This window comes from Crocuta crocuta, unplaced genomic scaffold (assembly GCF_008692635.1).
Source record: "Crocuta crocuta isolate KB4526 unplaced genomic scaffold, BGI_CrCroc_1.0 scaffold528, whole genome shotgun sequence".
Classification (NCBI taxonomy): Eukaryota; Metazoa; Chordata; class Mammalia; order Carnivora; family Hyaenidae; genus Crocuta; species Crocuta crocuta.
This window is the reverse complement of record NW_027530010.1, coordinates 1,831,473-1,844,384: the sequence shown is the minus strand read 5'-3', so window position 1 is coordinate 1,844,384 and position 12,912 is coordinate 1,831,473. Positions and strand designations below refer to the sequence as shown.

The window sequence follows — 12,912 nt, the reverse complement described above, 5'->3', positions numbered from 1 at the left end:
AGCGCGCGCGCAGGTGCCAGGGCCGGCGGGCAGTGGGTGTGGCCGGCGGGGAGCTGGGCTGCAGGTGACTCATCCCGGGGCGGACAATACCCAGGCCGGGCCGGGAAATCCTGTAGCGCTCACAGGGGAGCCCCTAACTTCGCGCAGGTCCTGCCCCAGCCCTCCCGTCCAGGCTCCTCCGCACGAGAGCGAGCGCGCTGCATCCCAGGGGCCTCGTGAGGCGACAAGGGCCGGGCATCCTGTTTCTGCCTCTTCCCACGGCTGGCAGCTCCCATCTCAGGAGGGGGAGGGGCGGGAAGGCCGGGGGTCTGCCGGGCGGAGGCGGCGTCGGAGCAGCACAGGGGCCGGCTGGGCGCAGGGCCAGGGGCTGGCCCGCCCGCTGAGTCACCCTCCTCGGCCCGGCTCGGGTGCCAGATATGGAAGCCAGACCGCCCAGGCCTGTTTGGGCCCCGTTGCTGGGGGCGACTTGCGGGGCCCCCGTTTCCTCCTCCACGACGCTGAGGAAGAGATACGGGGCAGAGACCTCGCCTCGCGCGACGCTCAAGTGGGAGGGAAGCCGGCACGGGGCTCCCAGGCGCTGCCCCGCCCCGTCCCCTCCAGCCTCAGCCCCTCAGCCTCACCGGTACACAGAGTTCCCCATGGCGGGACCCCAGGACGAGAGAGAGGGGTGGGGCTGGGGGGGGCAGAGGGGCAAGGTCTCGGAGCCCCTCAGGGGAAGGCGCCCCCTGTGGCAGGGCGGGGCGCCCCCCGCGGNGCAGGGGAGGGCGCCCCCTGCGGCAGGGCAGGGCAGTGCAGGGAGGGCGCCCCCTGCGGCAGGGCAGGGCAGTGCAGGGAGGGCGCCCCGCGGCAGGATGGGCGCGCGGGTGGGCAGCAGGGCCACAGCGGTCCCCTCTTCTCCCTGCACTGCAGACTTTGGCCCAAGCAGACTTCCTGCCAGTGAGGGGGGGCCCTTGTGGCCACCCCTCCCTTTGTTCCCGCAGCTCCTCCCCCTGCAGACTGCACACCCACCTCCCCGGGCCTCGGGCGCTGCTGCCCTGCGCTCTAGTCCCCACCCCCGATATGTGCTCAGCTGTTGTTTTCACCTGGCGCCTTATTATCTGTCCACTAAGGCCTGGGGCTTTTCCGCCTGGGGGCTAGGAGTCCACACAATCCAGTCTTCCGGCCCTGCTCTGGGCCAGCCCCTGCACCTCTACCGGTGGGGAAACCGAGGCCTGGACAAGGGAAGGCCCAGGCACTGAAAACCTGCCCGCCGGGTCACCTGAGGGCACTCACAGCAGACAGGGGCAGAGCGCTGAGAACGGCACGGGGGTGCGAGGAGGGTGGCACACGGACACCCCGGAAGACAGCCTGGGAGAGGCGTCTGCCTCTGCCTCCCCGATCCAGGAGTGATGCGGCCCCAACGCACACGCTCCCACAGTGGGGCGTGAAGCCGTGGGGCCGGACACCCCCACCCCGAAAAGGGCCCGCTGCTAGGTTTCTTGGCTGGTCTGTGGGTGTGCCACCGCCTGCTGAGGGCTGGGTGTGGGAAGACGGGGACATCCGGGGCTCAAGGCAGCAGCCCTGTCTGCAGAAGAGGCCTTTGAGAGAGGAGCTGGGGGAACAGGTGCTCCAGGCCCTTGGAAGTCCCCCCAGAGCTGTCTCCGAACCCCACCCGCTGACTTTCTGAGCGTCGTAAGGTGGAAAGCGGAAAGCGCAGGTAGGCCCCTCAGGGTGGGCCCCACCCCTGCCTTCCCACACAGGCCTGGCTCTGCTTCCGCCCACCGCACAGGCCTGGGGTTGGGGGACCCAGCTGCCCCCCCCAAGACAAAGCCAGGTGGTGACTGTGGGCAGGGGGAGGCTGGGGGAGAGGGGCCGGTGCTGAGAGGAGGCCGGGAGGCCTGTGGACATGTTCAGACGCGACTCCAGCAGAGACGCTGGGGCTGGCCGAGGGCCAGGCCTGAGTCACAGCTGCCGGGTGTATCAACGTGGCATTGTACGGCAGGGCAGGAGCCTGCGGGCCCCGGGTCCTGCACAACGGGCGGCCGGCTTCCTGACCAACTGCTCTCTGCAGTCCCTGCCAACTCCGCTCTCCTTCTTCTGGGCCTGACTGTCTAGAAGTCACTCTTGCGTTGTCACAGAAATGCAGGGCTGAGGCCTGGGGAGGAGCCTAAGCGTAGGAAGAGGCAGAATGTCCTGGGCGGAGGGAGGGGGAGGCCACCGGCCAAAGTAGGGACATTTAGGGGATCCCCTACAAGAGGCTGACACAGGAGTCCCTTCTTCGGGACGCATTAACCCTCTATCTGGATTATTATCCCTGATGACAGCAGGACGGGTGGGAGGAGCCGCACCCCAAGACCCGCAAGGGAAGTGGGAGGGGCCTAGCTCCGGCCCCGCCGCCGCATTCCAGCCCCAGCCTGGGGAGCTGCAGGCGCCTCCGGGAGCGCCAGGCGCTTGGGCACAAGGCGGGCCTTGGGATCCCTCTCTGCTCAGCTGCCCAGAAACCAACCGGGCTCCTTGATATGAGGGCGTCTAGCCCCTCTGACCCAGCCCAAAGGGACCCACGTGCTCTGTCCCCTCCGTGTGTCCCCCATGCGGGTGCCACCCTCATGTCTTGCTGCCATGCCCCATCAAAGGCCACCCCGAGCCTTCTCTTGTCTGAGGGAACAGCGCAGGGTGTCCCGTCCACTCTCCTCGGCCCTCTGCCGTGACTCAGCTCCCGTGGGGCCGGGATCCCCGCCAGAATTCATCCCGGCTTCCTCTCCCGCCAGGGGACAGGGAGCACCCCTTCCCTGCCCCACCCCTGCTTCGCCAACTCTGTCCCCTTCCAAGACCTCCTCAGAGCCGGGCCCCAGGGGAGGCAGCCGGGTGCAGGAAGGGAAGCAGGTAGGCGGCCCAAGGTCAGCCTGGGCCTCCCTCCGGCCGCAAACACGTGTGTCCAACCCTGGCCAGCTCTCAGGTGACAGCCCGGTCGTTCCAGGGGCCTCCCAGCTCCCCTCAACACAGCCCTTCCCACTGTCCTCTCTCACCGGACAGAAAACAGCAGAAGCCAAGAGCGTAATGTCATAATTACCGGTTCCTAACAAACTTTCTTTGAGAAACAGAGAAGCAAGTTTGTCTGCAAGTCTCACCCCACAGCTCGTGGCAGAGATTTCTATAGAGAATGGCAACGGCCAATGATTATATTCACATTAAGTGTATTTGTTTTTCACAGTTCTTGCTGGGGAACGTGGAGGACTGACCGCTCTCTCTGGATCACGCACTAGCCCGTGAGGCAGCTCTCCAGACCTTCTGCTCTAAGCCCTTTATTTCATAGCTAGGGACATCCAGAGAGGGAAGGTGATTTCCTCGGGGTCACACAGCAATTTAGTGGCAGGACCGAGCCTAGGACACCGAGGACCGGGGTTGTTTCCACCTCATACAACCTGTCACGTGGCTAGTGGCCGCCCCACCTCTTGTTAAGGGACAGGAGACCCTGCAAGCTCTCCGGGACACTCCCAAGAACGNGGGCCTGCGGGGAGGGGGGCTGGGGGGGGAGCGGAGGCACAGCTGGTTGGTGAACACACCCCCTCCCAGTTGTTCCCCAGCTGTCCCTGGCTTCAGTCCTGACCCTGAACTACTGAATCCCTGGGGGGTGGGACTGGGGCACGGGTGTACCCTGTGCAAGGGTAGGTCTCAGAATGGAGGCCACGGCAGGTGCCAGCCGGGGGCCTGGACCACAGGAAAGCAGTCAGGGGCTGAGCAGGAATTCCCGTCCCTTCTGTTCCTCTTGGGCTCCCCGAGTGGTGCTCGGTCCCTGAGTTTTGGATCGGAATGCAGACTTCGGGGTGGGGGGTGGCAGGGAGCGACGACACCAGAGGCTCCCTCGGGTGAGGACATGGGCCCGGGTACCCTCAAAGGCCTCCTGTTACCCCCAGGTCTCTGCCAAAGGGCACAGCCTCCTTTGAATACTACGTGTAGATACTTCCCACGACAAGTCACAGCCAGGAACACCCAGCCTCCCGGAGCTGCGTCTCAGGATCCATGTCCTGGCAGTGTCTTGGGTCTTTCCAGGGACAGGGCAGAGCAAAGGATGGGGTTCACAGGAGGGCAGGACATTCACGTATCACTGGCCCCACTGGGCTCAGGCTGGAATCTCCGCACTGCAGAAGCCTCGGCCACCCCCCCACCCCTGAGCCCACAGGACCCTCCAACCTGTCTTCTAAGCTAAAGAAAGAAGGCTTGGGGCGCCTGGGTGTCTCAGTCGGTTAAGCATCTGACTTTGGCTCAGGTCATGATCTCACAGTTCGTGGGTTCGAGCCCCACGTCGGGCTCTGTGCTAACAGCTCAGAGCCGGGAGCTGCTTCAGAGTCTGTGTCTCCTTCTCTCTCTGACCCTCCCCTGCTCACGCTGTCTCTCTGTCTCTCTCAGAAGTAAATAGAAAAAAAAATTTTTTTAATTACAAAAAAAAAAAAGAAGGCAGGCTTGACGACACAGGCACACAACTGGAAGTCAGAAGCCCGTGCTCAAGTCCCGACCTGCTGCTCTCTTGCTGTGTGACACAAGACAAGGCTGTGCACCTCTCGGGCCTTCGTTGTTCCTGCCCCAGTGAGAGCTGGGATGAGCCTGGGCCCGCGCTTCCCTGCCCATCCCCACCGGGGCTGCACAAGGCGGACAATACAGGAAGTTGTCGGGCACCCAGCCTCGTCCGGGGGGGAAGAAGCGCTTCTGCTTTGCGGGCCCAGGATCTCCCCACTCCTGACTCAGCCTTCCTCCACCGGCTCCACACGGGAAGACACAGACCTCGGCCCCACGCTGCGGCCTTGTGGCTGCACGCGGCTCTGGAACCACCTGCTGCACGCTGCCCACGCGGGCCCTGCTCCAGGCCGCCACCAGAGGTCCTAAGGAAGGGGGCGGGAAGGCCCCCAGCACGCAGTGGGGGGCAGGGGCTGAAGATACAGCTATTCGGGCCCCAGCCCTCCCCTTAAGACATCTGCTGTCTCCCCCCTGTCTCCCACTGGCCCTTGTAAGGCCACCAGAGTGGAAGGGAGGGGGCAGCATCTGAGTCATCCACCCAGCTGTCATGCCTGGGATGGGGCCCGGCTCCAAGCCTGGACCCCAAGGGAGGCCTTGCCTGGGGCTTTCGGCTCCCCATTCTCACCGCACTTGGGTGTCCAAATGTTTCAGACTTCAGAACAGACAGAATGTGTGTATGGGGCCTGGGGGGTGTTGTTTCTGTTTGGATCCTACGGCCCAGCCCAGCGAGAAGGCGCCCCAAACCCCTGGGTGTGGCCGAGGTACCAGGCTGGGTCAGGGGCTGCCACAGGATCGCACAGACAGCTCTGCATCCCAACCCGAAGCCCGGCCCTGAACTCTGAGCTCTAATTAAACATTAAACCAGACAATGCCTTCTCCCTAAGCTTCGGTGGGGAGCAGTTCAGATGGTGCCTTTCTTCCTCTCCCAAAATCTTCAGTCCACTCTTCGCCACTTCACCCTGAGCACAGCACACAGAAGGAGAAGCCGCAAATCCTGGGTCCTCCCACTGGGGACATGGGAGGGGGCGGCCAACCCAGCCCGAGCCCCCTTTGTCTCCACCCAGCCTCCCACCAGCCTGAGACCCAGGTGTGCAGGCCCACCCCCCCTTTTCCGGAAGCCCAGCCTCCCCAGCCAGGATCAGTGGGGGAGAGAGAGGCAGGAGGCTAAATATAACAAGTACACACACCACCCCCGCCCCTGCCCCATGTGCGCACACACCCGCCTGGTGACCCAGGCCGGGACAGCTGCACCAGGAGGCAGAGGAGACAGACTGGCGTGGCTGGGTTAGCCGGGGATCACAGACTCTGCTCCTCCGGCTTCCCAATCAATGTCCTCCCAGCAGAAAGGCCTGCAGAGAAGGGCCTGCATAAGAGCCGGCGAGGGGGCTTTGCCGAGCACGCTAGTTTAGTTCTCTGGGGCCCCCCTAGATTGCCTGTCAGTCCCGCGAGCCAAGTTGATCAGATCACCAGTGCAAAAAGGCAGGAGTGACCTCTGTCAACACTTTCCCCCAAAAGTCAGCCTGTCTCTGCACACTATTTCCATCTACCCTTCGTCAGGGCACGGATCCGCCCCGCCCACCGCCAGGGCCCCGGTAGGTGAAGGGCAGAAGGAGCACTGGATACAGAGAGGCTCCGAGGAGGGCAAGCTTTGGGAGAACAGGAAGTCAGGAGGCAGTCAAGCCAGAGGCCCCCCAGCCCAGGGACCTCAAGCACCTTTCGGCTCTTTGGGTCAGGTGGTCACACAGAAAGGGAGAGGAAAGAGGAGGAAAGCACGTTCTCAGGGGCCAGGAAAAAAGAGCCTAGGTTTCCAGGCTCCAAAGGCCTTTTTAGAAAAGAGGGAGGAGTCAAGTAGGGTGGGGTAGGGTGGGGCAGGGATGGGTGAGGTAGGAGTGGCCTGAAGCTTCCAACGGCTGGATTTCAAAAATGTCACTTACTCCAGCAGTTTCATAAGGCAAAGATCAAAAAAACGTCAGTGGCTGAGCAGATAGGCCAGAGCAAAGACTGCTGGGCTTGGCCGGGAAATGAAAAGTGGCTCGCCCCAGGCAGGGAGACGGGGAGGAGCAGAGCCCGGAACCTCGGAGACCCCAGGCAGAGGGCCCAGGCGGGTGCCCCGGACCTGGGCGGGTGGACCACCTCCTGCCCCGGGATCCCTACCCGTCTTGCATTCCTGGGCCAAGCAGGCCAAGGGCTGCGGGCGCTGCGGGGGAGCCGGGCTCCTGGAGCTGTTCGGTGGGCCTGTCCCGGCCCAGAGAAGGCCCCAGACCTGAGGCAGTGAGGGGAGAGCGTCCCAGCTCCCAGAACCCCGGAAAGAGATGTGCCCCAGAGGTCACCTCCATGTCCCTGCCTTGGGAACCTCTCTCCAGCACCGCTGGACACCTGCCAGCGCGGGTGCTCAGTCTTAATGGGCATCATGTGTCCAGAGACAGTCTAGGCAAAGTTGGCACAGTGCCAAGCCTGCCAAGAAAGTTCTAACAGGACCCTTTCACCCACTCCGATGAGTCCTGAGCAACCAGATTTCTTAGACGAGGCAGGGCCAGCTGTCCTTCGCCCAAGGCCTTGCCCCTGGCTCCTCCAAAAGGCTGGCGACCCCGACCCAGAACGGATGTGGGCCTGCCACCCGCCCCTACTCGGCCCTGACGCTCCCACCATTCCCTACATATGCCACCCTCTCCCAGAGACCCCTCCCTTCTCTGTCCTTTCTCGACGATTTCCCTTGGCACTGCCAGTCACCCGCCGGGGCAGNGCGGCCCGCCTGCGCCCCGCGCTCCCGCCCTGCGCGCCACCCCCGGGCGCACTCACCGCGCTTTGAGCTCCTTGAACTCCTCGCGCACTTTGCTCAGCTCCAGCTGCAGGCGGGCGCGCTCCTTGGCCACCGAGTCGAGGGTCTTGCGGGCATCCCCGAGCTCGGCCTCGTAGGCGGCCTTGATGCCGGACACCTCGCGGCTGACCACCTCCTCGGACTCGGTGATGCGGAGGCGCAGCCCCGCGTTCTCCGTCTCCAGCGAGCGCACACGGTCGATGTAGACGGCCAGGCGGTCGTTGAGCTCCTGCAGGTCCTCCTTCTCCTGCAGCCGGGTGATGCGCGTCGGCGACAGCGGGGTGGAGCTGGCCTGCGCCCCGCTGCGGGTGGCGCGCCGCTGGGACGGGGTCTCCATGGCCGGCAGGGTGGCAGCGCTGCCCGCGGGGCAGAGGTCCCGGGAAGGGCGNACAGGGGCCGCCGCACACCCGCAGCGGGCGGTGAGGGGGCGGCGCGGAGGGGCGAGGACCGCCGGGCGGTGGCCGGGCGGGGCCCCACCCTGTCCCTCGCACCCGGGAAGCCTGGGGCTTCTCCCGTCTTGATTCTGCCTGCTCAGGGCTCCCAGCTTCAAGCTTGCCCCCACCCCACCGTCTCGCCTTCGTGGGTTGAAGGCAGACCCTAAGGGTGAGAGTGGGTGGGCAAAGGGCAGGGGTGGGGGGAGAGGGAAGGCGGGTGTAAAGCAGGGGAAGGCGCCAGGCAGGCAGATCCAGGAAAGTGGAGGGGGGGTGCTGAGGCTGGTGCCCATCAGGGTGACTCACTCTCTTCCACCAGTGGCTCCCCCTTTCCTCCCCATAGTAATAGTGAGTCACCCCTGCCCCCCCCCACGTGGGCCGCCCATTCAAAGCCGCACCTCTGTATGCCAGGGTGGGGGTGGGAAGGAATGCCTGGGTTCCCCGGGGAGCTGGGCTTTAACCCTCAACTTTGGGGAAGGGACCAGAAGTTTGGGGTCCGTCTTTTCCTATCTTCTGCCCCAACCTCTCCCTTCAACATCAAGCATTGGGTCTTAGATCCCAGCACGGCGCCACAGGCCCCCTCACAAAACCAAGAGTAGGGCCTAGGCACTGCCCTCCTCCCCTCCCACCNCCCTTCCACCCCACCCCGCCAACACCAAGACTGTACTTATTTTTTTTTTCCAGGACTGTACTTATTTTAATGGATAATTTAAAACAGATACCAGAGCTGTGCATTCATCACGTTGCCAGGACACCAGGTCCTAGATTTTTGTGGTTCCCAGAGGGGCCTGAAAGGGGGAGCAGGGCAGGGAGCTGGACAGCCAGTGGTGGCTCTCCGTCCCGGTCTCAGCCAGAAAGTGGGTAGTGTGGGGCAGGACAGCAAAGACCCCACCACCTCCACCTGCCTGGGGCACCACACGTACCTCCACATCCCTCTCTGAGCAGGTCTGCTCCCCCACTGGCTCGGGGACGGGCCAGGCCCTCTCACCAAGCAGGATCACCCAGGTCTCCAGGCTTCCCCACCCCAGGCTCTGGAGCCTTCATCCTCAAGCCTCACCAACCAGCCCTCTGATCAGTCTTCTGCTCCCCTCGCCTACTCCTGGCCTGGCCCCACCGCCGCCTCATCCTCCCTCCGAGGTGGCCATGCTAAGGCCCCAGAACTCATGTGCTCTCACGGCCTGCCCCTGCGTCCCCACAGCTTACTCTCTGGTGGAGAACTCAGGAGACTAAATCACGCTGCTGACTCCTGCAGCTCCAGGATATCAAGGTTTCTGTAATAGGACAGGGCAGCCTGGCTGGACAGGTCCTGTTTCCCAGGTTCCGGACCCGGGCCTGTGTCCGCAGGGGTTGGAGTGGGGTTTAGACAAGGGGTCCGGGTATTTATGGAGGGGACCCGCGGAGGGGGGGTGTTTAGGGTCCCGTGTCTAGGAGGGTGGCTGGGCACTGTGGCGAGCATCCAGATGCACCCAGGTGAGGGGCCCGGATATGGCCTCCCCTCCCCGCAGCCCTCTCCCCCAGGGCGTGGCGCCCACTCTCCGTTTTGCAGACAAAACAAAAAGTCTTGTTCTGCTTCTGCTTCTGTTTCCCAAAGGAGAGCAGAGGCCCGGTGGGTTTCCCTGGGACGTGAGGGACAGGGNGGAAGAAAAGCCACACTTAACCCTTCCTATCCTGGACCTCCCCATCTCTGCAGAAAAGAGGCAGGAGAAGGGGGGTGGATCTTAACCACAAATTTCACTCTAGGCTCTTTCCAAAGCCCCCCGCCCCAACCCGTACCACCACCCACCCGGAAGGCCTCCATCCTAAATCTGAACTTCAAAGGGGGGACTGTATCGTGAATATTCTATCCTCACTCTGGACTCCAGCGCCATCAGTCTGCTCTTTGCCTGCCAGGGCGTAGGTCCTCAGTCCCAGAAGAAGCAGGAGAAAGCAGGGGAGGCAGGGGGCTGGGGTGGGGGCGGGGTGGTAGCTGGGTGGTGACCAGGGTCCAGCCCTGCCTCTCCTTTGCAGAGTGATGGCAGGCCTGCTCTTGAAGTCTCTGGGCCTCCATTCCTCCTCTGTCACATGGGCCAAATGCCTAGACGGGGCATGGGGTAGAGCCACGGCACCTGCCCACAGGGGGCCTGCCCACTGCGGGGACACAGAGGGAAAAGCAAAGCCAAGGACAGTGATTGAAGAGCAGCGCAGGACTCTGGACTGGCTAATGAATTCCAGGTGGCCCGAAGGCTGGAGCATGAATGAATCATATCAGGATATAGGGGTTCGGTCCAAGCGGCCGTTTGCACAGTGGAAGTGGCACTTGCCTTGAGGACCAATGACCCCAGAAGGGGGCACAAAGTATCCTGGGCCTCCCTCCATGACCCTTCCTTCCCAAAATGCTGTGAGAGACAGAAGGGCCCAAGTCTTGGTCATCTGTGTCCCTAACAAATGCGTCTGGCCCTGCCAGACTCCGAGCAAGTGCCTCAGTTTCCTCATCTATAAAAGGTGCTGCAGTGATTAAGTAATAGGCACGTGGGAGCGCTGGGCTGGCTCAGCCGGCAGACCATGTGACTTGCTCTTGGGGCTGTGAGTTCGAGCCCCGTGTTGGCATAGAGCTTACTTAAAAAACCTAGGGGTGCCTGGGTGGCTCAGTTGGTTAAGTGTCTGACTCTTGATTCTGGCTCAGGTCATGGTCTCATGGTTCGTGAGATCGAGCCCTGTGTCAGGCTCTGCGCTGAGAGTGGAGAGCCTGCTTAGGATTCTCTCTCCTTTCTTTCTGCCCCCTGGGTACTCTCTCTCACAAAATAAATAAACTTAAAAAAAAAAACACCTCTATGTATTTGAAGGGAGACTTCTTGAAGGAGGTAGATTTAGGGGCTTTAGAGAAATACCCTCTACGTAAATAGTGAAGTCACTCACCCAGTAAGTATTTAGTGGATAGCTACTACGGGCCAGGCGCTGCCCTCGACGCTAGGGATACAGCAGTGAATAAAAACAGACAAAAAGTCCTGCCCTTATGAAGCTGACATTCTAATGGAGGGAGATAGTTTATTTCTGAGAGAGAGAGAGAAAGAGACAGCGTGAGCAGGGGAGGGTCAGAGAGAGAGGGAGACACAGAATCCGAAGACAGGCTCCAGGCTCTGAGCTGTCAGCACAGAGCCTGACGTGGGGCTCGAACCCACGAACCAGGAGATTGTGACCTGAGCTAAAGCCGGACACTCAACTGACTGAGCCACCCAGGCGCCCCCTTGCTTGATTTCATAGCCGTGTTTTCACACACCTTCTCTGCTCGGTCCGCAGAACCGCCTCACGGCTGGGGGATGATTTCCCTGTTTTACAGGTGAGACTGGCTTCCCCCAAACTAGATCATAAGTAATAGGCTGAGCTCAGGACTTGGACCGAGCAGTCAGGGCCTGCTTCGCTCTCTTATGCTGCTTTGGCGGGACGCGTGGGAGGCGTGCGGTGGCCTGGTGCCTGAGAGGAAGTGTGTGCAGAGGTGCAGGAGTACGAAAGAGCCGCAGAGGGTTGCAGCCTGGCCTAATGACCGGAGCAGGGGCCTCCGGGAGTGAAGGGGGTAAGGGTGGGCCAAGGGGGCACGGAGGCAGGCACCTGCTGTGGGCAAGAGGTGTGGGAATGAGGCTGGGGTCAAGAGGGACAGCAGGGAGACCCTGAGCCCAGCGAGGGAAGAGGTGGTGGCCCTGGCCTTGACACCAGGTAAGCCAGAGGGAGCAGGTTCAGAAGCACGAAACCAGGAGGGATTCCGGAGGTATCTAATAATGAGCTGAGTGGGGGCTATTTATGGAGCATTTGCTTCTCTGCGGCACTGGGCATTCCCTCCACCTTGTTGAACCTCCACAATAGCTCTACAAGGGCTATTATTAGCCTATTTTACAGATGAGGAAACTGAGGCCCTGGAAGGTGAAATTATTCACTTAAGGCAGGGTCTCTGAACTGTGGCACCGTTGGCATTTGGGGCCAGTTATTTCTCTGTCATGGGTGGGGGTTCTGTGCCCTGTGGGGTATCCGGCATCCCTGGCCTGTCCGCACTAAACGCCAGGGGCATCTCCACTCCCAGCTGTGACAAGCAAAAGTGTCTTTGACGTTGCAGAAGGTTCCCTGTGAGGCAAAATCTCCCCGAGTTGAGACCTGGTTGAGGTCATGTGGTTAGTAGCAGAACTGGAATTTTAACACAGGTTGGCCTGACCCTGAAAGGTAAAATCTTGCCATCAGGCTATAATCTTGGACAGCTGAAGGAGGAGAGGCTTCAAATGGGGTCTAGGCCATTGGGGAGGCAGCTGTGCTCCCCCCCAGGGGTGGGAAGGGGCGACCCTTTGGAGGAGGGCCTAGGAAGTAGCTTAGGGTGGGGGGGATGATTTGGAGATTCCAGGCCACGGTCTGGGAATCCCTCAGTGAGTTCTTGATGGAGAGTCTGGGTGGTGCACCCTTGGCTCACAGGGTCGGTGCTGAACCACTGCTGAAGTGCTGACTCACTCACGCACAGGTGATCAGTATAACCTTGGGAATGGAAGGACTTCCTGTTCTTTAAGTGCCTGCCTGGCACCAGGTGCTGGCGTAGGGCTGTGTGGAGGGGGTCCCATCTAATCTTCAGCCCACCTTCAGGAGGAGTGGGGGCAGGGCCCAGCCATCCTCCCTCACCACCCCAGCCAGGACAAAGGGGTGGTCGCTAATGGGTGGAGAGCCCACCCCTCACGCCCGCACCCGGAGATGTCTCCCGGTGACGAGCCTTTCACCACGAAGATGGCTGTCTTAACCCCCCAAATCTCCTGGAGGTGCACAGAGCAAGCACCACGATCCCCACCGTACAGATGCGGAGACTGAGGTTTGGGCGGGTTAACTGCCTTGCTCAAGGCTCCACAGCTGACAGTGAGGGGAGCAGAACCCCAAACCCCAGGGCGTCTGCCTCCAGGTTAATAACCTACACCCCACATCTCTTCAGCGTAGACCCCACGAAGCCCAATCGAAAAGCAAGATCCCGGAGTCCGCCCCGGAGCTGCTTCCCAACTCTTCCCGCCCCTCCTCCCCGGAAACTGGGCCCAGGTAGGTAGTCGTCCCTCCCGCGAGACTCAGGCTCCTGGAGCCGTCAGAGTACGCGCCGCGGTGCACCTTAGGCCACACGCACGCCGGGCCAGAGCCCGTCCGACGCAGAAGTCCCGCGCCACCCTCTCCCTACCCCCC

At 62.0% G+C, this 12,912-nt stretch overlaps 2 protein-coding genes across 2 annotated transcripts in view; one reads left to right on the top strand and one right to left on the bottom strand.

The window, feature by feature from the left end:
• LMNA (lamin A/C) overlaps positions 1-7,691 on the bottom strand; it is a 15,871-nt gene extending 8,180 nt beyond the window's left edge. The window contains exon 1 of the mRNA XM_077764165.1: positions 7,291-7,691. Within this exon, the coding sequence (XP_077620291.1) occupies positions 7,291-7,646 (356 nt within the window). The 5' untranslated portion in view covers positions 7,647-7,691. The remainder of the gene's footprint in view (positions 1-7,290) is intronic.
• The window catches only part of RIT1 (Ras like without CAAX 1), a 245,244-nt gene that overhangs the window by 68,239 nt on the left and 164,093 nt on the right, over positions 1-12,912 (top strand). The window lies entirely within an intron of this gene.